The 23675-nt window shown below is 39.2% G+C and overlaps 1 protein-coding gene and 1 long non-coding RNA gene across 5 annotated transcripts in view; one reads left to right on the top strand and one right to left on the bottom strand.

Moving 5' to 3' along the window:
• The window catches only part of LOC112581638, a 39569-nt gene extending 39233 nt beyond the window's left edge, over nucleotides 1–336 (top strand). Inside the window, exon 4 of the long non-coding RNA XR_006548095.2 lies at nucleotides 207–336. This is a non-coding gene — a long non-coding RNA (uncharacterized LOC112581638). The remainder of the gene's footprint in view (nucleotides 1–206) is intronic.
• The window catches only part of MINPP1 (multiple inositol-polyphosphate phosphatase 1), a 52948-nt gene that overhangs the window by 693 nt on the left and 28580 nt on the right, over nucleotides 1–23675 (bottom strand). Inside the window, exon 5 of one of the 4 annotated variants that reach the window (XM_006072994.4) lies at nucleotides 13428–15037. The exons of 1 other annotated variant lie outside the window; for it this stretch is intronic. In XM_006072994.4, the coding sequence (XP_006073056.1) occupies nucleotides 14644–15037 (394 nt within the window). In that variant the 3' untranslated portion in view covers nucleotides 13428–14643. Of the gene's footprint in view, nucleotides 1–13427; nucleotides 15784–23675 lie in introns of those variants that run through there. 2 more of the 4 variants (XM_006072995.4, XM_044935385.2) reach the window with 2 other exon arrangements.

The raw sequence follows: 23675 nt of genomic DNA, 5'->3' as shown, positions 1-23675 counted from the left end.
CCTTTCCACCTTAGTTTCTTGAAGGAAACAAAAACAGACGCACAAAAAACAGGTCAGGAAAATACATGTTAAAAGACTTTGGCCTAAATCCCTATACAGACGAGAGTAAGCTGAGCTGGCCTTTGGGGAAGATCTGTTTCACGTGGCTAGAGGCAGGCCTAGGGCCTAAAAGCAAAGGAGCTCCTTGCAACCCTTTCCTCCCTAAGCCCATACCCAGGATTCTCTGGATCTGACTACTCTAACAGCATGGAAAGGTGGATGTGGGAAGAACGAGTAAGTCAGCAGAGAAGCAACACATTCAAGAGACCACGCATCCCTCACCTGGTGCTCACCCGGTCCAGGCTTTCTCAGCAGGTGAGTGTGAGCCCCAGGATTCCTGGCCTAGATAAATACTCATTGAAGAGAGAGAAAAAGTCAGAAGAGAATGTTATTCGCTCAGTCGTGTCTGACTTTTTGTGATCCTATGGACTACAGCCCGCCAGGCTCCTCTATCTTTTGGATTTCCCAGGCAAGGATACTGGAGTGGGTTGCCATTTCCTTCTCCAGGGGATCTTCCAGACCGAGGGACTGAACCTGGGTCTCCTGCATTGCAGGCAGATTCCTTACTATCTGAACCACCAGGGAAACCCTCAGAAGACAGAGTCAAGAACAATCACCACAGCTGGCTCAGAACTTTAACTTGTTCTATTCTCTTCATTTGTAAGCTCCTATTATGTGCTGGGCACTTATTCCAGATGCTGAAACCCATGCATCCCAGTTTAGAAGTCAATGATAACCAAAAAGAGCATTCAAGCCCTAGACCCTGTGCACCTCAAACTTGCCCTTTTCCTCAGAACTTGACTCCTTCCCTTCATGTTAATGATTTTGCCCTCTATCTTGCAGCTTCCTGAGGACAGGGTGTGAAAGAGGGGAAGAGAGGGACCAGAAGACAGGTTTGAGGTTCCAGAGCTGGCAAATAACAGAGGATATCAAGAGAGGAGATATGTTTTTGATTGCTTTTCCTAGTTTCACTTTTGTCAGTATCAAGGTCAAAAGCAGTGGTCCTGCTGACCCCAGTGGGTTCTGTTCTCCCAAAGCCTCTTTAGATTTTAACTCAAGACACAAAGACTCAGGCCTTCCCTCTCAGTTCCAAGTTATTACAAACCTCACATTTCTGTCACTGGACTGTCCTTTGGCCCCAAATAGAAAATTAAGTTTTGATCTTGATTGGGCTTGCACCAGACCAGAAGAGATTCAGGTAGATAGTCTGTACTTGTTTGCTTTAGGAAATGATTTGCTTGACATCCCAAGCAGGAAGGTTTTCATACAAGAGTAGCTGAGACCAATAATAATCCACTCAAGTGTCATGAGCCGAAGTGAGACCAGGTTCTAGAAACAACAAAAAGATGCTCCACCAGACACTTCCTTTCCAGACTAGTCCCAGTCATCAGCTATACTATGTTGGTCCCCAAATGGAGCTGCAGAATCCATGGAAAGCTCAGGACAAACTCCACTAAATCATCATAGAGCTTGGTTTTTTTTGAGCTGCTCCTTAAGATTCCTATTCATTTATCCCCATGATCTATAAAAAATAAATTGACTTATATTAACATGCTTATATTTTAACTTGGGGAAATTGAAATTCCACTAACCAGGACACTTTGTATTTGAAAACAAAGAACAGAATTCAAAGAGGGTAAAAATCCTCTAGACTTTATGATGTAAGTGTTTTCTTGTTTGTTCTATCATGAACATACTCTCTCTGGAACTCTCTTCATTTCCCAGGTGAGAATAAAAAGGTGTAATGTGAAGAACCTAAGTGACCCTCTTCAAGTCATATAGCTTGTCAGTTGCAGAGGTCACACTAGACTGCAGGACTGGACTTCTGTCTAGGGCTTTTGTTTTGTTCTCAAACACAAGACAACCTTTCTATTGTACATAGACCAAAAATATTCTAAATGAGATGGGAAATTATTTACTGGTTAAAACAAAGGATTTCAAAAGATGGAAAAAACAAAACTGTGGTACAGCCATTTCTAGGAGACATGGCCTAGGAGGAAGCAGCAGGCTGCAGCAGGTCAGGGACCAGGGGACAGTGGATTGAGGAGTCAGGAGGACAGTGCCTGTGCCTATGAATTGCTTGATGATATAGGAGATCCCTGAATATCATTATGAGACATGGATTTGGGCTGGGCATCTATACTACAGCAACTGCAAAACCACTAAACCGAGGTAAGGATAGAAAGATTGAAAAAAAGAAAAAGAGGAAAGGAAGAAAAAGACATAAATAAACACAACTTCTACGCTAAAGCCAAAGGCATTTCAAATGAAAAGAAATCTAATTTAGAAAAGAAAAACAAACAATAAAATCAATAACAAGAACATGAATTCATCCTGGATAAATAATTTTATGTTATAGGATGACAAAAACTTTATAATAGATATTTAGAATGCCCAAAGAGACAAACTGAAGGTTAACTTTCATTTTAAAAGAACAACAAAAGATGAAACAAGAAGAAATAAAGCAGGTGAATATGAAAAATAACCACTTAGAAGTACTGGAAATTATTTTTAAGTAGTCTTGAAGTTTTTAAAAAGTAGTAATCAAATTAAAAAACAGAACAAAAGGACCTCACCATATTGGGTAAACTCTAGGCTAGACACTAGTACAGAAATTAGAAAGCAGCAGCAAGGGGCAAAGGGTTGAAAAATATATAAAAAGGCTGTGAAGAGACCTGGAGGATCAATTTACAGGTGAATAGATTGAAAGGGTCCAACATACATCTAACAGGAGTTTCAGAAGAGGAACTCATTATTTCTTGTAGCTCTTCCATAAATGCCCAGAAAGGGAGGAATAGCATCTCTCCCTCATTTGGCCAAGCCAGGTATATACTACCTGCACATATCCATTCAATCAGGTTGGCAATGTGCTGTCAGTTTTTGCCCACCCCAAATGCATGCAAATGTTGCCAGAGGGCAGGATGCACTGTAACCCAGACCACTGGAGACATTTCTGATCCATTTAATACCACCTCCTCAAGCATCCTATAAATGCAACACTAAAGCTGGAAAATTTCCCCTACAATTTGGTTTTAAACCTGATGGCTAATGCTACTAATTCAGCAGAGGAATATTCCCACTTAGTTGCTTTCAGCTCTTAAGGATCTCACCTCAATTATTTCCGATTCCTAGTGGCCTATGTTTTAGTTATGTCCTAAAACACAGGCCATTTAGTTAAGACCCCACCTCTGGAGTCTCAATTCTTCTGCAAAATAAAAGTCCTCACCTTTGAATGGGGGAGCCTACAGCTCTGCACTTCAACCATGTAAAATGCAACCATTTCAATACGTTCTTCCTGTGGTTATTTTGATGTAATGGCCCGGGGGGCAGAACATGCTGTCCAGACATCCCTCCCTAAAGGCAGTGCCTTTAGTCTTATCCAGTTTGCTGCTGAGCTGTAATTCCTTTTCTGTGCTAGTACTTAGAACCCATAACAAAGCCATGTAACAACCAAGTGTTTGCTCATTTTTTTTTTCCCACTTTTGATTTCCCACCATTTCCGTTAATATATCTAGCTATTTGCCCTTTGGAGCCTTGTCCGCGTGTCCCAGTACTCATGCAATGCCTGGCGTTCCATAAACCTAGCCAGGTCACCCTCTGTCGAAGTAGCTTGCCAGCCTGGGATTTTCCCTGTGAATAATGGGCTTTCCCCTAGCATGGCCCCTTTATTCATTCCTGCGTTGTTTCCAGTTTACTGCCTGGCTTGCCAATTATTGGAGGATGGAAGGAATGCAGTGTCCACCAAACAGAAGGCATCTTGAGAACAAAATGCCAGGCAGGCAGCTCTATGTAATTAATGGGTCATTTTACTTTACCTGTAGGGTAACTTACAGGGTGGAAAGGGATCAGGTGGATAATCCAGAAACATTCACAGCTGTACTCTGCATCATCGGGAGACCATTGGGATAATTGTATAGTTAACCTAGGATATGAGGTAGGTACTTGGAAACAGGACAAGCATTCCTAAGTCAAGATTCATGAATGGGAAACTAATCTCCTGGGCACCAGGAATTTATCAGCGAAGGTTTTCATCATTGCTTGGGGACTAACAGAGAATAGAGGCCACCTGGTCCTGATCATTATTAAACAATACCTATTAACTATCTGATACAAAGCCCTTAATGACAGAGAAGTGGTTCACTTTACAGTATAGTACTGGGTAGGGTCAGTGGAGGGAGAAACAGAAAGGGCCCAAGATGGCATCAGTTATGCTAACCACCATAGAGGGATTAAGTTTTATCTTCAGATCCTCAGATTGGGAAATATTTTCGGGCAATATTTGTATGTAACAAGATTCTCAGTTCAGTTCAGTTCAGTCGCTCAGTCATGTCTGACTCTTTTTGACCCCATGAACTGCAGCATGTCAGGCCTCCCTGTGCATCACCAACTCCCAAACCCACGTCCACCGAGTCGGTGATGCCATCCAGCCATCTCATCCTCTGTCATCCCCTTTTCCTCCTGCCCCCAATCTCTCCCAGCATCAGAGTCTTTTCCAATGAGTCAACTCTTCGCATGAGGTGGCCAAAGTACTGGAGTTGCAGCTTTAGCATCATTCCCTCCAAAGAAATCCCAGGACTGATCTCCTTTAGAATGGACTGGTTGGATCTCCTTGCAGTCCATGGGACTCTCAAGAGTCTTCTCCAACACCACAGTTCAAAAGCATCAATTCTTCAGCACTCAGCTTTCTTCACAGTCCAACTCTCACATCCCTACATGACTACTGGAAAAACCATAGCCTTGACTAGATGCACCTTTGTTGGCAAAGTAATGTCCCTGCTTTTTATATGCTGTCTAGGTTGGTCATAACTTTCCTTCCAAGAAGCATCTTTTAATTTCATGGTTGCAATCACCATCTGCAGTGATTTTAGAGCCCCCCAAAATAAAGTCTGACACTGTTTCCACTGTTTCCCCATCTATTTCCCATGAAGTGCTGGGACCAGATGCCATGATCTTCGTTTTCTGAATGTTGAACTTGAAGCCAATTTTTTCACTCTCCTCTTTCACTTTCATCAAGAGGCTCTTTAGCTCCTCTTCACTTTCTGCCATAAGAGTGGTGTCATCTGCATATCTGAGGTTATTGATGTTTCTCCCGGCAATCTTGATTCCAGCTTGTGCTTCTTCCAGTCCAGCGTTTCTCATGATGTACTCTGCATGTAAGTTAAATAAGCAGGGTGACAATATACAGCCTTGACATACTCCTTTTCCTATTTGGAACCAGTCTGTTGTTCCATGTCCAGTTCTAACTGTTGCCTCCTGATCTGCCGGGGTCCAGCCCCAGCTGATCCAGGGTATTCGAAGGAGAGACAGCATCGGCGATTTATTTAAATATTAATTAGAGATACAAAGAGTAATAGCATGAGGATAGCTCAGTAGGAAAATTCAGTGGATAAAAGAGGCTGAGTAGCTTGGTTTACGCGGAAAATCAATATAACCTGTGACACCAGGTTAGCTCTGACCACGGAGGCCGCAGGCGCCCTCTCGAACAGCAGAAGGTGCCCCACCTTAGACACCTTCTCCAGTGGGTCTTAGAAGCCCAGGCAAATAAATGGTCGCAGAGGACCTCCACGTTCCAGATGGAAACTTCAGCTGGAATATGAAAAGAAAGAATGACATGGGGAGACCAAGCTTTGGTGAGCAAGGCCCACAGCTTTATTTTCAACAGGGGCTTTAATACCCTAAGTTGCACATAGAGGATAATAGGGGATGTGAAATCATACAAAGTCAGCAGTCTTTGATCCTCATCGAAACCAGGGTTTCTTTCCTGCAAATTTATCGTATACAAATGGTTTAGGTGATTTACATCATCTTCTGGCCAGAAGGCCTATTAACATTTTATGACTCTTGACAAAGGTGTGTCAACCGTAAGACTTATTTTTTCTAAGAGTAATTATTTTAAGGTTTGGCGCCATACTCCGGAGGTGTTAGATAAAGTTGCATTCCTATAGGGCAGAGGTGCAGTGGGTTTACAACAAAGGAATTTATTACCTTAAGGGTCTAAAGTTGCTAACACCAAGGCCACTACTTATTTTTTCTACATACCAACTATATTAATTAATACACATTCAAGGATACAATACAGGGGATGTGGAAACTTGGCAGCAAGCATTGGCTCATCAATGAAATCCTTTACTAGTTTTATCCTGACAGTTTCTAACTGAGAGGCTCTAAGCTATTTGAATACGAGACTGAGAGACTGTAAACAATCGTATGCATAGCTGTAGGAGTCCAGGTAAACTTGTCAGGCAAGTTAGAGAGCTATCTGAGGGGTTTAGATTTAAACACTCCTAATGCCCAGGAACTTATTAACTGGAGCTGTAAGTTAACTCTTTATCAGAGAGAGCGAGATGGTGGTGGGGGACAGCCCCCAGTAAAGTCAGAGGTGAGAGCACAAAGCAATAAAGTAGGCAGACTCTGGTTTTTTTGGGGTAGATGCTTGAGAATATCCAGGGGGACTCCTGAGGCTCTATCCCGCCTTTGCGTATGCCGAGCCTCCTTCCTCATGACCTTTGCCATGAGTGGAGCGTCTCTCTCCGGCTCCCGGCACTGATCTGCATATAGGTTTCTCAAGAGGCAGGTCAGGTGGTCTGGTATTCCCATCTCTTTCAGAATTTTCCACAGTTTATTGTGATCCACACAGTCAAAGGCTGTGGCATAGTCAATAAAGCAAAAATAAGATGTTTTTCTGGAACTGTCTTGTTTTTTCGATGATCCAGTGGATGTTGGCAATTTGATCTCTGGTTCCTCTGCCTTTTCTAAAACCAGCTTGAACATCAGAAAGTTTACGGTTCATGTATTGCTGAAGCCTGGCTTGGAGAATTTTGAGCATTACTTTACTAGCGTGTGAGATGAGTGTAATTGTGTGGTAGTTTGAGCATTCTTTGGTATTGCCTTTCTTTGTGATTGGAATGAAAACTGACCTTTTCCTGTCCTGTGGCCAGTGCTGAGTTTTCCAAATTTGCTGGCATATTGAGTGCAGCACTTTCACAGCATCATCTTTCAGGATTTGAAAGAGCTCAACTGGAATTCCATCACCTCCACTAGCTTTGTTCGTAGTGATGCTTTCTAAGGTCCACTTGATTTCACATTCCAGAATGTCTGGCTCTAGGTGAGTGATCACACCATCGTGATTATCTGGGTCGTGAAGCTCTTTTTTGTACAGTTGTTCTGTGTATTCTTGCCACCTCTTCTGCTTCTGTTAGGTCCATACCATTTCTGTCCTTTATCGAGCCCATCTTTGCATGAAATGTTCCCTTGGTTTCTCTGATTTTCTTGAAGAGATCTCTAGTCTTTCCCATTCTGTTGTTTTCCTCTATTTCTTTGCGTTGATCGCTGAAGAAGGCTTTCTTATCTCTTCTTGCTATTCCTTAACTCTGCATTCAGATGCTTATATCTCTCCTTTTCTCCTTTACAAGATTCTACTGACATACAACTGGTCATGTGGTGTTTGCTGTGAAACACATTGTTATTGCAATGATGGTTATTACATGATGAAGTGGGGCAGAGACCATAAACATGGCACGACACACATGCAACTTGTAGCAAAGCCTTGCCTTTTTCATTCCCTAGCATTCCTCATCATGGATACCGGCCAAAGCATCTGCCAGCTGCCACTGTTCAACGTGTGCTCAATGAGCCTGGCTTTATGGACTCCAGGGATGGGTCAAGGGCATGAGGCTTAGGAACTGCTTTAAAGCAGTGGAAAGGAAAATAAGTAGACAATATAATTGTAGTTAGCATTATCCTGTAATTCATACAATTTAGAATCTCCAATAAGGTCTGAATGTGTTATACTTGGAAATGCTACAAATGCAATTCTAAGGGATGGATTGCAATACAGCTACTAACCTGCCCCACCCTCCTGATTAACTCAGAAAGCCCTGTATACCAGGTGCATGGTACAGTGAGCTGAGCCTGGAGATATAAATTGATTTGTCCTGGAAATGGTTACATACAAAGCTCTGCTTAGACTTTTGTCTTCTTTCCATTTCCTGCTAAGCATACAACTTTTTTGACCTAAGCAATTATAGCTAATGGCCACAGAGAAGGACAGAAGGTGGCAGCATCTTCAAAAGCACTTTTTCCCCCAGTGGTGGGCAGTGTCAAGAGACTGAAGTGGTTTACAATCAGTTGCATTACTTAAAACAATCTGCATGCCAAAGTGCCCCAAATGAATGAAGTCAAAATTCCACCGTTACCACTGATACAGCATTTGAAGAGCATAAAGTGTAAAACAAAACAGTACTTTCATCCTCCATTTCAATTCCCTCATCTGCAAAACAGACTTCATACTATGAACTTCATAGTCTATCAGATCAGATCAGATCAGTCGCTCAGTCGTGTCCGACTCTTCGCGACCCAATGAAGATTAAATGGAGTAACAGGTAAAGTACTTCTATACACTACTTGGCAGGTGTAGATATTTCCTGTACTCAAGAGCAAGTACTATTTCACACAAATAATTTATTTTATAGATAACCAGCTAACATCAAGTACATGGCTGAGCATTGAGAATTACAATGAGTTTTCTCTTAAGACTAGCTTTACACATTCTGTTTAGGCAAATACAAACAAATGCATATACCTATATTGTAAAACTGTGTTAGTCACTCAGTTGTGTCTGACACTTAGTGACCCCATGGGCTGTAGCCCATCAGGCTCCTCTGTCCATGGAATTCTCCAGACAAGAATACTGGAGTGGGTTACCATTTCCTTCTCTATGGGCTCTTACCAACCCAGGGATTGAAGCTGGGTCTCCCGTACTGCAAGCAGATTCTTTACCATCTGAGCCACCAGAGGAGCCTATCAATAGTAGTCCTTTTTAAATATTTAGTAACCAAAGAGCTTTTAGACCTGTCTTTAAAAAAAAAAAGTCTTTTGAAGCTCATGCAGGCCCATAGGGTAGAGAACTGTCTTCTAGTCATAATTGTTTTTTTTTTAAGAGCTAGGCCTAGACTTGAAAAGGAAGTTCTAGTTAATTGCCTACCTCCAGCAGTGACTGAGGCAAAAACTAGTAACATGGTTTGAAGAAGTCCCATAATGCTCTCCTCCATTTCCCTTCCTAGAAAGACCTGAAGCATTGCAACCAGATCCAAGTGGATTTAGAATCCCAGCTACTTCTGATTTCCTATCTACATCTGGGAGCTTCACCCATTGTTTTTCTCGGCAAGGAAAATGCAGATTGTTTCTCATTTCAGACTTCTGCCCAAGGAGTTCAGTATTTTTCCTCAGACTCTTCTCAGTCATCTAGTACAGGAGCAATCAAAGCTGTGAAACGCAACTGTAGTTTCCTACCATGGATAGAACTTAGGAGGCTACACAACTCTACCTAAAATGGTCAAATTAGGAAACCAGGCCCTCAGCAAGTCTCCATGATGCAAAGAGTGACAGATAATTTCAAGGAGTAATGCTGCAGACGGAAGGAAAAAAAGCAGTTTTTTGTCTTCCAAAGACTAGTCTTAGCTTCTCAGGAAAGCAAGGAAAAGAAAAACACTTATAAGAAAAAGAAATTAAGGGCTGCTCAAAGGAAGAGAAACTACAGCTAGAGCATGATTGATGTTCTTCCTATCTCCAATTAGGCATGTTTGTTATCAGCAGAACTCTCTCATCTGTGTGTATCCCAAGATACGGTTCACAAGTATACATTTTTATAATTTACATCAAAGCTGGGATTTTTTTTCCAGGATAAGATTGTTCACTGAAAAAGTTTCTAAAAGCACCCAAATTATTAACATTCAGAACCAATACTGGTAGAATGAACTCTAATGAAAAAAACAATCAATAAATCCCAACTTAATTCTCCATATTGTTTGTTGTTCTTTAGTTGCTAAATCATGTTTGACTCTTTTGCAACCCCACAGACTAGCCTGCCAGGCTCTTCTATTCATAGGATTTCCCAGGGAAGAACGCTAGAGTGGGTTGTCATTTCCTTCTCCAGGGGATCTTCCCGAACCAGGGATTGAGCCCATGTCTCCCTACATTGGCAGGCAGATTCTTTACCACTGGGAACCCCAATTTTCACATTAGCTACTTCATAAATAATGTAAAATATGTTAGCAAAATGTTCTCATTATATACTAGGAGTACTATTAAACATTGAAGGCTATCATTCTAATGAATAATTATTTGTTCTGCCAGCGCAACAACAAACAAGTGTGAGCATAAACTGCTTGGGTCTAAAGAATGGCTCAGCATCTGGGAATAGTACAGGGATGGTGTTAAACTGAGGCCAGTTTTAGAAATAATACATTTAAGAATCCTTCTATCTTAAAATGTATTACTCCAGTAATGATAAAATGAAGTTTGAACATTAACTGCCTCCTAATCTGCCAGGTATGAAGCCCAAACTGCAATTCTTTTAACTAGAATAATATGACATCTTTTTTCCTGCTGTGGAATTTTCTCAAAAATACTCATTCCTTCTTTTTCTTCTCTCTCCTCACACACATACACATACACCAATTAAAAAATAGCTTAATAGACTGATGTGAAGGTGCTTAACGGCAGGTTAAGCTGATAGGTGAGTGGAAGGAAATGCTTAAGTAAGTGACAGAAGAATAGAGAACTCAGTGATCTGTGATTCTATGAGAATTAAGAGACTGGGTAAGTTCAGGAGAAGAGCTAGATAAAAGGCAAATTACATTGTAATGCAAATATTTATTTTCAGTTTACATTTGGCAGAACAGTCCAGATTCCAAGGATCATTAGTGAACTGTATGAAATACCACCTTAAAGAAATACATTCCAAAAATTTATACTTACAAATTCTGGTTTGGTTGTATGTAACTCCCAGATATTTAAGGTCATGTATCAATTCTGCAGTTTACAAAAGGAAAGCACTCAAAGATATAAAATTTGACTTTTTCCTGAAAAAAATGAAGCTCCTTTTCCAAGCTGAACTCTGCTTTCAGTGTTAAAATTAAGATCAAGATTATATACAAAGACAGTTTCAAGTGCAGGATTATGTGCTGGAGAGCAGAAACTTCAAAATGATAAAATGACTATAAAAAAAGAGTAAAGACAAATGCACTGCACACATCAAGTTGTAGACTATGGACAGAAAAATGACTAATGTTCATAGGCTATTTATTAATTGACCAAAATCTCAGAACCGATAGTGATTACATTTTGGCTTAACTGAGTAAAGTGGTCACCTATCATGAATGAATTCTTGTTGGCCAAAGGTTATTTTTCAACATTCAACTTTTTATATATCCTATCCTAGATAAGACCTTTTGCTCTTCTCATAAGATTCTTCAGTTTCGGGTACTTCCTAAGTGAGAATAATAGCACCAGAATAATGTCACAGCCTCTGTAACATTAACGAAAATGGACCACACTCACCCTCTATCCTGAAATAGTTTACATACCAAAGACTACAATGATAACTATATGGTTCTACTTAACAATAAATAATAAATAAAACAATTTCTATAAAACTTCAATAGTCTACGAAAACTTCATAAATCAAATTATTTAATGTTCCAGACATCAAGTAAATTTGTTGTAAGGTCTTTTAAGATAACCCCCTTGAAAGAAAAACTAGGCTTATTCAACTTTAACAGAAGTCTGAGTTTAGTGTTTGTACATAAAAAGTACATGACTCATGAACTGATATTGTTGATTTGTGATAAATGATCAAAAAGTCTTGAAAAACAAATACAGCAATTAAATAAATTATTCAAGAATGATACGCACAGTGAAGTCCTTTTTATAGAAAAGTTTAAATTCCCACAATACTATAAAATTTCAGAGTCAAGCATGCAGTAGAATGGTGAATACTGAACTTCATATGTTGGTGGTTACCTATAGGCAGGCAGTGAGGGAAAAGCATCAGGAAGACATATAAAAGTCTTCAATTCTTCTTATTTGATCTAAACCAAATGATACAATGTTAATTTTGCTAAAACAGTATGATGGGCATGAATGCTCATTATACTGTTCTCTTGTCTGCCTTAGACAAATCCTTAAAAAAGAAAATGATTAAAATCAGACATTTGTAGGAATAATCAGCAGTGTATTGATGCACCAGTAGTATTTAGCAGCTAATTATCTATTCTGTGAACATCACTCAGTTGAAGATCAATGGCGCCGGAGAATTGATGCTTTTGAACTGTAGTGTTGGAGGACTCTTGAGAGTCCCTTGGACTGCAAGGAGATCCAACCAATCCATTCTGAAGGAGATCAGCCCTGGGATTTCTTTGGAAGGAATGATGCTAAAGCTGAAACTCCAGTACTTTGGCCACCTCATGCGAAGAGTTGACTCATTGGAAAAGACTCTGATGCTGGGAGGGATTGGGGGCAGGAGGAGAAGGGGACGACAGAGGATGAGATGGCTGGATGGCATCACTGACTCTATGGACGTGAGTCTCACTGAACTCCGGGAGTTGGTGATGGACAGGGACGCCTGGTGTGCTGCGATTCATGGGGTCGCAAAGAGTCGGACATGACTGAGCGACTGATCTGATCTGATCTACAGATCAATGATCTATGCATCTTCTTTTATAATTTTAATATACAGTTGTAACACTTTAGATTTTGAACAAAATGGATTTCCATTCTTAATAAGTGAAAACCTAAGAAATTTTTTATTCTTTAATTGGAGGAAAACTGCTTTACAATGTTGTGTTGGTTTCTGCCATACAACAATGCAATTCAGCCATAATTTCATATAAATATATTTACTTTCTTCTTGAGCCTTCCTCGCCAGAAATTTTTATTGGAAGAAAATGTCCTTATATTGCCTGATTCGTCAAAGCTACCTGAAATGCTATCCTTTTACCATCAATTACTGATTGTGTAATTAAAAGACACTTACTCCTTAGAAGGAAAGTTATGACCAACCTAGACAGCATATTAAAAAGCAGAGACATTACTTTGCCAACAAAGGTCTGTCTAGTAAAGGCTATGGTTTTTCCAGTGGTCATATATGGATGTGAGAGTTGGACCATAAAGAAAGCTGAGTGCAGAAGAACTGATGCTTTTGAACTGTGGTGTTGGAGAAGACTCTTGAGAATCCCTTGGACTGCAAGGAGATCCAACCAGTCCATCCTAAAGGAGATCAGTCCTGGGTGTTTATTGGAAGGAATGATGCTAAAGCTGAAACTCCAATACTTTGGCCACCTCATGCAAAGAGCTGAGTCATTTGAAAAGACCCTGATGCTGGGAAAGATTGAGGGCAAGAGGAGAAGGGGACGACAGAGGATGAGATGGTTGTATGACATCACCGACTCGATGGACATGGGTTTGGGTGGACTCCGGGAGTTGGTGATGGACAGGGAGGCCTGGCATGCTGCGGTTCATGGGGTCACAAAAAGTTGGACACAACTGAGCGAATGAACTGAACTGAACTGATTGTGTATCAATATGGAAAGCAGAAAAAAACCTGGTAGTAAAGTTATAAGAATTATGTTTATTATTATAGAAACTACTTTTATGATATTTGATAGAACTCACAACTATTGCTTTGAAATGGGTTCATATCTGTGAAAGGTCTTCCCTTGTGGCTCAGATGGTAAAGAATCTGCCTGTAATGCAGGAGGAGCCAGGTTCAATCCCTGGGTCGGGAAAATCCCTGGAGAAGGGAATGGCAATGCACTCCAGTATTCTTGCCTGGAGAATCCCATGGACAGAGGAGCCTGGTGGGCTACAGTCCATGAGGTCACAAAGAGTCAGACACGACTGAGTGACTAAGCAGCAGCATATGTGAAACTGAAAGCCCACCAGTATGAAGTCAGTCTTTACAAAAATAAAGAACAAAAAAGAAATTAAACCCTCAAAAGCTGTATCTCACATAACAGTAAAATATACAAATACAAGAAAAGTGACAATTTTTTAAAACACATAAAGCAATGGATTTAAGTTTGATTCTATTCTTCTGTCTTGTTGCTAATGGTCCTCTTTGTTCTTCCAGTTATATATGTGAAACAGGTATGATAATAATTAAATAACGGCCTTTCAAGACTTAATAAGAGGTTAAAGGGAATTACTGAAATTGTGTTCAAATACTTTATAAATAGTCTTAACAAAGACATTTTATTATACTTTTGTCTTCCTTCAGTGAAGGTATTCTTTTAAATCATACTGTTTCTTAATATTGTTTCAAATTCTCAACTAGAGATGTTAATTTCTTCCAAAGTGATACTCCCAGTGAATCATAATAGCTCTGATTAAGAAGAAAATACTAGAACTGTGCTACCTGAGGAAAAAAGAAATGGCAGCACAGCTGGTAAAGTTCCTAGACTTAGTCCAGTCGCGTTATGGATTGTCCAAATGACAAAATATTTTGTCACTCCAAAACTTCTGTGTATCATTTTGAAATCATGTTCTATCTCAGTGTGAGATTTCTTACGTAAGTAGGAAGAATTTAATTTCTGTAAATGTATGTAGTACCAGTTATCTCAGAACAGATTTCCCATGAGAGCTGCTTCAGTGAAAGATCATTTCTTACATATCCATGTCCAGACTCAAAAAGAAACATTTTTCTTTGAAAAAACAGAAATATCCAAGAAATGTTAAAGCTTTCTGTACCCAGGGACTGCCCACCTATTCCAAGCATGGACTCACTCCCTGGAGATTGCTGATGAATTAAAAATGTTTGGCAGTTACTCATAGCTCATCAGATGTGTTCACCTTTGGTAGTTCACATTCTTCACTGGTATGACAACTCTGAAGGATGTCCTTATAGTGGTTCTTCAGATCTTCATACAAAGAAACAGTTTCTTGTGAGTGAGCCAATGGTAACACTTTTTCATTCAGTAACATCTGCACTCGGAATTCTTCTTTAGGAGTCTTAGCATTTTTACAATGGTAAAGCACAAATATCAGGTTTGAAGCATAGGGTACAATGTGACCACTTCGGAACTTCCGATGCATTTGCTCCTTGTAATTGTAAGCTGTTAGGGGTTCCTTGTCTTTGAAGTAGCCCATGAGAGAAAGCAGTGGAAGAAGGGTCTCTGCATGGCCAAACTGGAGGATGACTGGAGAGGAAACTGGTTGAGAACTTAAAAGAGAAATAAAGAAAAAGATACATATAAAACATTTTCTACATACATAGCAATTTAACATAATAACCACACTTAGAATTAACACACAACTTTCTCATCTTTTTAAAATCTTTATATAAACAACAGTATGGCTAAATTCTGTGTGGCAGAGAACTGAACTTTATGCACTAAAATTACATTTTAAAATTTTGGATCACTGCATATTGTAAATCTATCTAAAACACATACATTATTCTTTAAGCTTAAAGACAGCTGAGTCTTTACTGCTAGATAAGGGAACTTCAAGTTGATATGGATTTCAAAACTGTATTGCCTTTCTGTGAATGAATCTGAGCACCTGGCCCTTAGTAAATATTGATTACTCTCTGGAGCTCGTCTGAATGAATTTCAAATGTTATTTCATCTCTAGGGAATTAGGACACTATTCAGTAAATTTCTTGGTTAAAACCAAGTCTGAACAGTGAATGGTAATGCATATTATTCTTCAATGTTTTATGAGACCTGACTTGGTCACCAAATGTGAGAGAGTCAGAAAAAGGTAAAGACACAACCTATTCTAGCTGATAAACTAGGTCTGTGGTTGGGAATGGAGTTTATACACTGCCAGAAACAATAGCTTTCAACACATGAGCTAGGTCACCTTTTTATTTTCTTTCAAGTTTTCTATGATTTTTCTCTGATAAAGACTTCTTTTAAAAGTAGCAGGAGGGCTTCCCTGGTGGCTCAGTGGTAAAGAATCGACCTGCCAATGCAGGAGACACGGGTTAGATCCCTGATCTGGGCAAGATTCCACATGCTGCAGAGCAACAAAGTCAGTGCATCACAACTGACCTAGAGCCCAGAAGCCACAACCACCGAGACCACATGCCACAGCTACTGAAGCCCATGTGCCCAAGGGCCTGTGCTCTGCAACAAGAGAAGCCACATCAATGAGAAGCCTTCATATTGCAACTAAAGAATAGTCCCTACTTGATGCAGCTTGAGAAAAGCCTGGGCAGAAAAGAAGACCTAGCTCAGCCAAAAATAAATAAATAAATAATTTTTTTAAAACAGCAGCAAATTACTATTTAGCCTTTTCTCCAACTTTTATAAAAAGACTATGGTTTTGTTCTCAAATATAATTTGTAAGCCCATTCAAACAGAAAATCCAAGGAAGACATATGAGGCTGATTCACTTTGATGTACAGCAGAGACTAACACAACACTATAAAACAACTATACTCAATTAAAAAAAAAAAACTCTATTCAAACACAGTTAACCAAACATCAGGTTACAGATTTTCTGGGAGGACAGCAATATTTGCAGCAGTTTCTGAATCCTCCTGATTCCTCACATAAAAATGGATGCAGCAAATGGATAGCAGATCCAAAACCCAAGGGAAACAGTCACAACTATTTTATGTTTTTCTACCAAATCTTCGAAAGGCCATGTGCACTTATATTTACAGCAATCTCAATTCATACCACCCATTCTCAGGTGCTGAATAACCACATGTGGCTGGTGGCTACTGTGTGGAAAAGCAGTGGAGTAAACGGGCTTACCTACATACTTGGGTTCCAAAGTCAATCAAAGAGAAAATAGGGAAAAAAAGAAGATAAAAGACAAACAACAAAAACACATATGAAACAAAAAAAAACGTGTGCTGGGGATAGGGGACAGACCAACAGGGCTATGTACAAATGATGAGTTCAAAGTCCTATTAACTTCACACATACAAGCTACAGAAGAAATTAAATCTAGATTGTTACCCAAATTTAAGTTTTAAACCTAAGATTCCTTAGCTTTATATAAAGTGAAATAAATCCCATTTTCTCTTTTGACTGCCTACTTTCAGTCACATATTAAAATCAGCTATTTCTGAGAAGAAAGCTAAGAAAAACTGTGCTTTAAAAATCCTTATTGGGAGTTTTATGGGATATCAAGTTTATATATAATTAGATTCACATAGGAAGCCAAATCAATACAAATAAATGACTGTCTTGTGCCATATGATGCATCTAAATTAAAGAAAATATTTTACAATTTCAAGAAATTTTCAACAGAAAGGAAAAACACAATTTAAAAAATAAGTGCCCTAAATATTATCTTATTACAGATAATAATCTCCATTAATAATAATAATCTCCAATAATAATAATAATCTCCATTACAAAAGGATGAAATATATTAAAAACAGTATTTTTAAAAGTCTGGTTAAATCCATAAATACAATAGTGATAATGAAAGATAAGGGTAACTACATATTAGAGGGTCAAAACTAAGGTAGCCTTCCTCAAAACAATGTGAAAACTAAAATCATCAGCTTACTTAGAGATTAAATGTGCTTGCAGAAAATAGTAAGCAACTTATAATTCTTTGTAGATTACATATTTTTATAATAATGCCAATATAAAGGAGAAATGAGCACAATTTCACTCATAATTATTTTCTGCCTACCTTACCCTTTGTGCCTTAGGGTCGTGCACACACAGCAGATGCTGTTGCTCCTTCAGAAAAAGAAGTTGGCTGATGCCCCTTGTATTTACACACAAAAAGCACTGGACAAAAGTGGATGTGCCCAATTTTCTGCAACATAGTCATTATACTCTATGCCTTGAATTCAGTTTGCTGAGTAATAGAGTGTATGCAACTACATTTTTATTGTAGCACAGAAGAAAGGGAATATGTCAAAAAAAATGACAACTTTTAACTTCAGAGAAGCTGTATCTAGGTCAAATGTTTCAACTCCAATGAATAAGTAATAGCTATCTGGAACACTGTACTGAAGTTGTATGCAGATCCAATGGATACAATTTCCTAAACACTTTTTTCTTTATAGATGAACACCTTTGCCTTGCCAACCAATCTCCCCCTCTTTATCTCTCATTTCCCAGACATAATTAAAATCACTTTGCCCATTTCTAAGATACCTAATTACAAAATACAGCACTAGTCTGTATCAGGATGGTGCCTGACTTCTTGTTTTTTGATAGCAATATCACCCCTTGTTGGGTGTATTACAAACAACACAAACACATGTACCTATGTGTGTGGGTATGTGTGTATCATATAATCACTTGAAACAAACCACTTTAAGAATTATGTGTAAATCATTCCTAAATGTATGTACACAAATCTTTATTGAACACAGAATAAGAAGGTTCTTCATTGGTTTAGTCTGTGTGTTCTGTGTGCTAAGTCGATTCAGTCGTGTCTCACTCTTTGCGATCCCATTGACTATAGCCTGCCAGGCTCCTCTGCCCATGGAATTCTCCAGGCAAGAATAATGGAGTTGCCACGCCCTCCTTCAAGGGAGAACCCGGGTCTCCTGGCTTGCAGGTGGATTCTTCACCATCTGAGGTACCAGGGAAGCCTTGGTTTGGTTTATATCTTTTTTAAAAGTGGCAAGGAAGAGTATTAAAAATCTGGCTTAGAGAAATTTTATCTCACAGAGAAAGAGCTTTTTTATTTTATAAAAAATAGAAAAGAATGCCTTATGAAACTTTGTAAAATATGCTACTATCAACATGAACATAAACTAAAACTCTAAAGTGGTCTAAAATTCTCTTTAACCACCTCCATATTTTCATACTGTTCATGGGGTTCTCAAGGCAGGAATACTGAAGTGGTTTGCCATTCCCTTGTCCAGTGGACAACGATTTGTCAGAACTCTCCACCATGACCCATCCACCTTGGGTGGCCCTACACAGTTTCATTGAGTTAGACAAGGCTGTGGTCCATGTGATCAGATAGGTTAGTTTTCTGTGATTATGGTTTTCATTCTGTCTGCTCTCTGATGGAGAAGGATAAGAGGCTTATGGAAGCTTCCTGATGGGAGAGACTGACTGAGGGGGAAACTGGGTCTTCTTCTGATGGGCAGGGCCATGCTCAGTAAATCTTTAATTCAATTTTCTGTTGATGGGCAGGGCTGTGTTCCCTTCCTGTTGTCTGACCTGAGGCCAAACTATGGTGGAGGTAATGAAGATAATGGCGACCTCCTTCACAAGGTCCCATGCACACATTGCTGCACTCAGTGCCCCCAACCCTGCAGCAGGCCACCGCCAACCCATGCCTCTGCCAGAGACTCCTGGACACTCATGGGCAAGTCTGGGTCAGCCTCTTGTGGAGTCACCGCTCCTTTTTCTTGGGTCCTGGTGCACACAAGCTTTTGTTTGTGCCCTCCAAGAGTCTGTTTCCCCAGTCCTGTGTAAGTTCTGGCGGCTCTATGGTGGGTTAATGGCAACCTTCTTCAAGACGGCTTATGCCATACCCAGGTCTATTGCATCCAGAGCCTGTGCCGCTGTGGCAGTCCACCGCTGACCCATACCTCCATAGGAGGTATGAACTCAAACACACTTCTGGCTCAGGCTCTGTGGGGTCTCTGGGTCCTGGTGCGCACAAGGTTTGTTTGAGCCCTCCAAGCATCTCTGGCAGGTATGGGATTTGATCCTAGACATGATTTTGCCTCTCCTACCATCTTGCTGGGGCTTCTCCTTCGCTCTTGGACATGGGGTATCTTTCCTTGGTGGGATCCAACATTTGATGCTTTGAATTGATGCTTTTGAATTGTGGTGTTGGAGAAGACTCTTGAGAGTCCCTTGGACTGCAAGGAGATCCAACCAGTCCATCCTAAAGGACATCAGTCCTGGGTATTCATTGTAAGGACTGATGCTGAAGCTGAAACTCCAATACTCTGGCCACCTGATACAAAGAACTGACTCACTGGAAAAGACCCTGATGCTGGGAAAGATTGAAGGCAGGAGGAGAAGGGGACGGCAGAGGGTGAGTTGGTTGGATGGCATCACCGACTCAATGGACATGAGTTTGAGTAAACTCTGGGAGTTGGTGATGGACAGGGAAGCCTGGCGTGCTGCAGTCCATGGGGTTGCAAAGAGTCAGACATGACTGAGTGACTGAACTGAACCTCCATATTTTAAATAATTCTAAAACTCTTTCTTCTTGATTCTATTTCAAAATAAATTCAGAGCTCACAAAATTTATAGGTTGGATTTTAAGGGTAAGAAGCAGAATTTAACACATTCCTAAATAAGTTACAAGATAAAAAAAAAAAAGGTTAAGTAATTTTTTCATTACCTCAAAAAGTATTCCCAATAGATAAAAGCTCAGCATATAAATCACGAGATTCAAACAAAACTTTTTCTTCACTATTTGTTTTTCTTAGCTGGAATTCAACTTGGTAATCCTTAATGGTTCAAGTGCTAAAACTAGAATAAATATAATCCTTCATGTAATCTTCAAGGCTCCCTAAAATAGCAGAAGTAAAACATCTAACTCATAATTATGAGGTATATAATTCAAAAGAACTTACCTAATAATTTTTCAGTCCTCTTAGACTACATACTTCAAATCAAGGGCCTACTTACGGCTAAGAATGTGAGAATGCTTTTCTCCACTTATAAACAATGACTAAACAATATGTGGCTCTCATATTTTGGGCTTCCCAGTGTCTCTGTGGTAAAGAATCCGCCTGCCAATGCAGGAGCCAGAGACATGAGTTTGATCCCTGGGTTGGAAAGATCCCCTTGTGGAGGAAATGGCAACACACTCCAATATTTCTGCCTCACACACATGCATGCAAGCAATATTTAAACTGATTTCTTCTTGTTTGAAACTCAATTGCGAAAATATCAAACTCTGGGTATAAAAAAACCTAGAACTTTCAGTTTTCAGTCTGTAAGGAGCTTAGAAACTGTCGTTCCACCCTAACAACAAAGAGCCAAACAAAATGAAAACTCAACGGTTCATCTTAGACCCATTAGAGAGGTGAGGTCACAGGTCAAACTGCTGCCCCCTAAATTGGAGAGATAGGCAGACATAGAGAACCATAATTTACAGGAGCAGAAACCTCCACAGGAACCTATGCCAGGGTCAGAAAACTTAAAACTGTAATCTGACAAATTGCTAGAGGCTTTGTATAGACAAGTCTAAGAGTTAAAAATTTCAAGGGACCAGTCATAGGGGATGTGAACTCTGCCAGATCCTCACAGTGAACCCCCTCTAAGCTATCTGCTAGAAACTGATTTACTTATTTAAGTACAAGCCCAACTGCTGTTTGAAAGAACTAAAACCCCAGCTTCTTCTTAAATATATCCAAGTTTCAAGGATGCCATGGGAAATTTTCTGGGTTTTATTCCCAAGCTTATTTAAAGCAAATTTGGTTTATAATTAAGTCCAAAACACTGGCACCAGCCAATGGGTTACAGCATGCGTAATTATGTCTGAATGGGGGAATACAGAAGTGTGTGTGTGTGTGTGTGTGTGTGTGTGTGTGTGTGTGTGTGTGTGTGTATGTGAGCCTGCCCGTCTAGGGGTTGGAGGGTTAGAAAGACCAGAAAGAACAAGAGAACATAATGCATGGGAAGACAACAGGGGAAAGAATGTGAAAAAAAAAATAAAATCACTTCTCAATTTACTCAATTCCTAATGTAAGGCCACATAATTTTGTCAGAAAATTGCAGAGAGCATAAAGACTGCTACATTCCATTCTACCTGTGGTCCCATATAGTTTTCTTTGCATCATATGGCCATTCAATAAGCAGAGTTGTGAGGTTCAGGATGCCATGACAGAAAGAACTAGCTTTTTATCTTTAACTAAAAACTGCAGTCTTTTGGTAGGAGGATGTAAAATTTTTTTAAAGGAGGAACTGCCAAGGCAATCAGTAATGACATGTATTCAATACTCACTGCATCTATAGTTTTATAATTATTGGGGACATGAAACCATTTGAAAATCTAAAGGAATGAGATTTCATCCCAGAGAAATGCTCAAACCCATAAAAACTTGAATACAGTTTTGGGAGTTCAGACTCGACACATCCTAAGAATCCCTCTGCTGTATATTACAATCTGACATCCTGAGGAACAGTGCGTCTAAAATTCTGTTCCATATTAGCTTTTATCTCCTGCAACATGTGTATTTCAGAGAAGTCGAATAATTTTGTCCTAATGAGCTCTACATTTAAAATGTCTAAATAGATTAATTTACATTTTAAATTTACACACAACACCAAATTAAGGAAAATGCAGATCGTTTATAATTTGCTTTGAACATTTCTATTTTTCTTGAATCGTGTAGTTTCTGTTCTTTACATTCTGACTTCATCCTCCAATCCTCCAACATAAGACTTCTATTAGTTACATTTCTCATATTAACATATCCCTGACTTGTAATGATATTCTTTAGAACTTGCAGCACAATGTCTCAAAAAAAAAAAAAACCAAACAAAAAAAAAGGCATCTAATGTACCTTTAATTCTGCCCTATCCCTCTGATAAAAATGCATTAAATTTGAGATATCACATTTTCCAAAAAGTGAAAAAAACACTTTTAAGAGAGATTCATTTTAGGTTTAAAAAATTAAAAACCCTAGAAAATGTAAACTATCAATACAAATACAGGAAAACAAATAACTTAAATGAATTATATGTAGAAACACACAGTTGGAATTCTAATATTTTAGGGCTGAAATCTGGTCATGACTTCTCATTTTAGAAATAGGGAAAGGACAAGTGAATTACCTAATGTTATCTAGCAAGTAAGAATGCAGTTCTCCAAATTTCAGCCCTCTTTTTACTTACTTAAGTTGGTAAGGAGATTTTATCAAATCTTCCATTAAAAAGGAAAGTTAAGTTGAACTCTAAAATTATGTTGTTGAATGAGGTTTGATGACTATGCATGTATGCATGTGTTCAAAGTAGATTAAACACCCAGGAAAAAGTTCAACCAGAAAAACAACTAATAATTGCATGTTTTCTCCTAAATGTACTCAGCTTAGGTTTTTCTAAGCTCTTAGTTCATGTTTCACACTCAACTAATGTTACACAAAGTGTATTTTTAAACATAATCTGAGAATATCAAATAGAGCTTTAGACTCGTGTAATTCCCACAATTATGTAAGTGCACAAATAAGCAACATGAACTGCCAGAGATATGAGATGCTTTGGGAAGAAAATTACAAGGAAAAAGAATTTAATCCTATTTTACATCTGATTGAAGCATCAGCTCCAATGTGTCATTTGGAAAAGTATCAAATTTGACATTTTAACACAAATATAGAATGAAATGATTCAAGCGTAAAGTTTTTTCTCAAGAAAAACACATAGAAATAACTTTTGCTTTCATCCAAGATGTAGTAACAGGGACTGGATTTACCTTCCTGCCTTAAACTACTATAAAGCCAGACAAAAGATATGAAAAGGCAGTTTCCAGATATACAACAATAGTGAGAATAAGAGCGAGGGGAGGCAAATCCCCACAGCTCCCCCATGTTAACTGCCTAGTTTCCAGGCTGCAGCACAGGGCATGGGAACCCAAACAGAGTATGTCAGTCTTCCTGAGAAGATGAGATAGAACTGGAAATTCATGGAGGCCCAACTGACTAGAATTTGCAGGCTAGGATACCAGAGAAGAGAGATGTATAGTAACTCCTCTCAAGATTTCAGCTAGTACTGATCAAATCACTGTCTGTGAGAAAACTATCCAAATCCAGGCAAAAAGCACTGAACACAAAGAATTGGAAAGAATCCCCAAAGCTCAAACAAGGCCAGGAATAGTTTGTGTTCACACAAGCCATTATAGGAAAATCTCAAAATATACAGGGTACCAGACAGATGCTCAGGAGGAACTGACTCAAA

This window comes from Bubalus bubalis, chromosome 23 (genome assembly GCF_019923935.1).
Source record: "Bubalus bubalis isolate 160015118507 breed Murrah chromosome 23, NDDB_SH_1, whole genome shotgun sequence".
Classification (NCBI taxonomy): domain Eukaryota; kingdom Metazoa; phylum Chordata; class Mammalia; order Artiodactyla; family Bovidae; genus Bubalus; species Bubalus bubalis.
The sequence above is the reverse complement of the archived record's forward strand: the minus strand, read 5'-3'. Positions and strand labels throughout refer to the sequence as shown.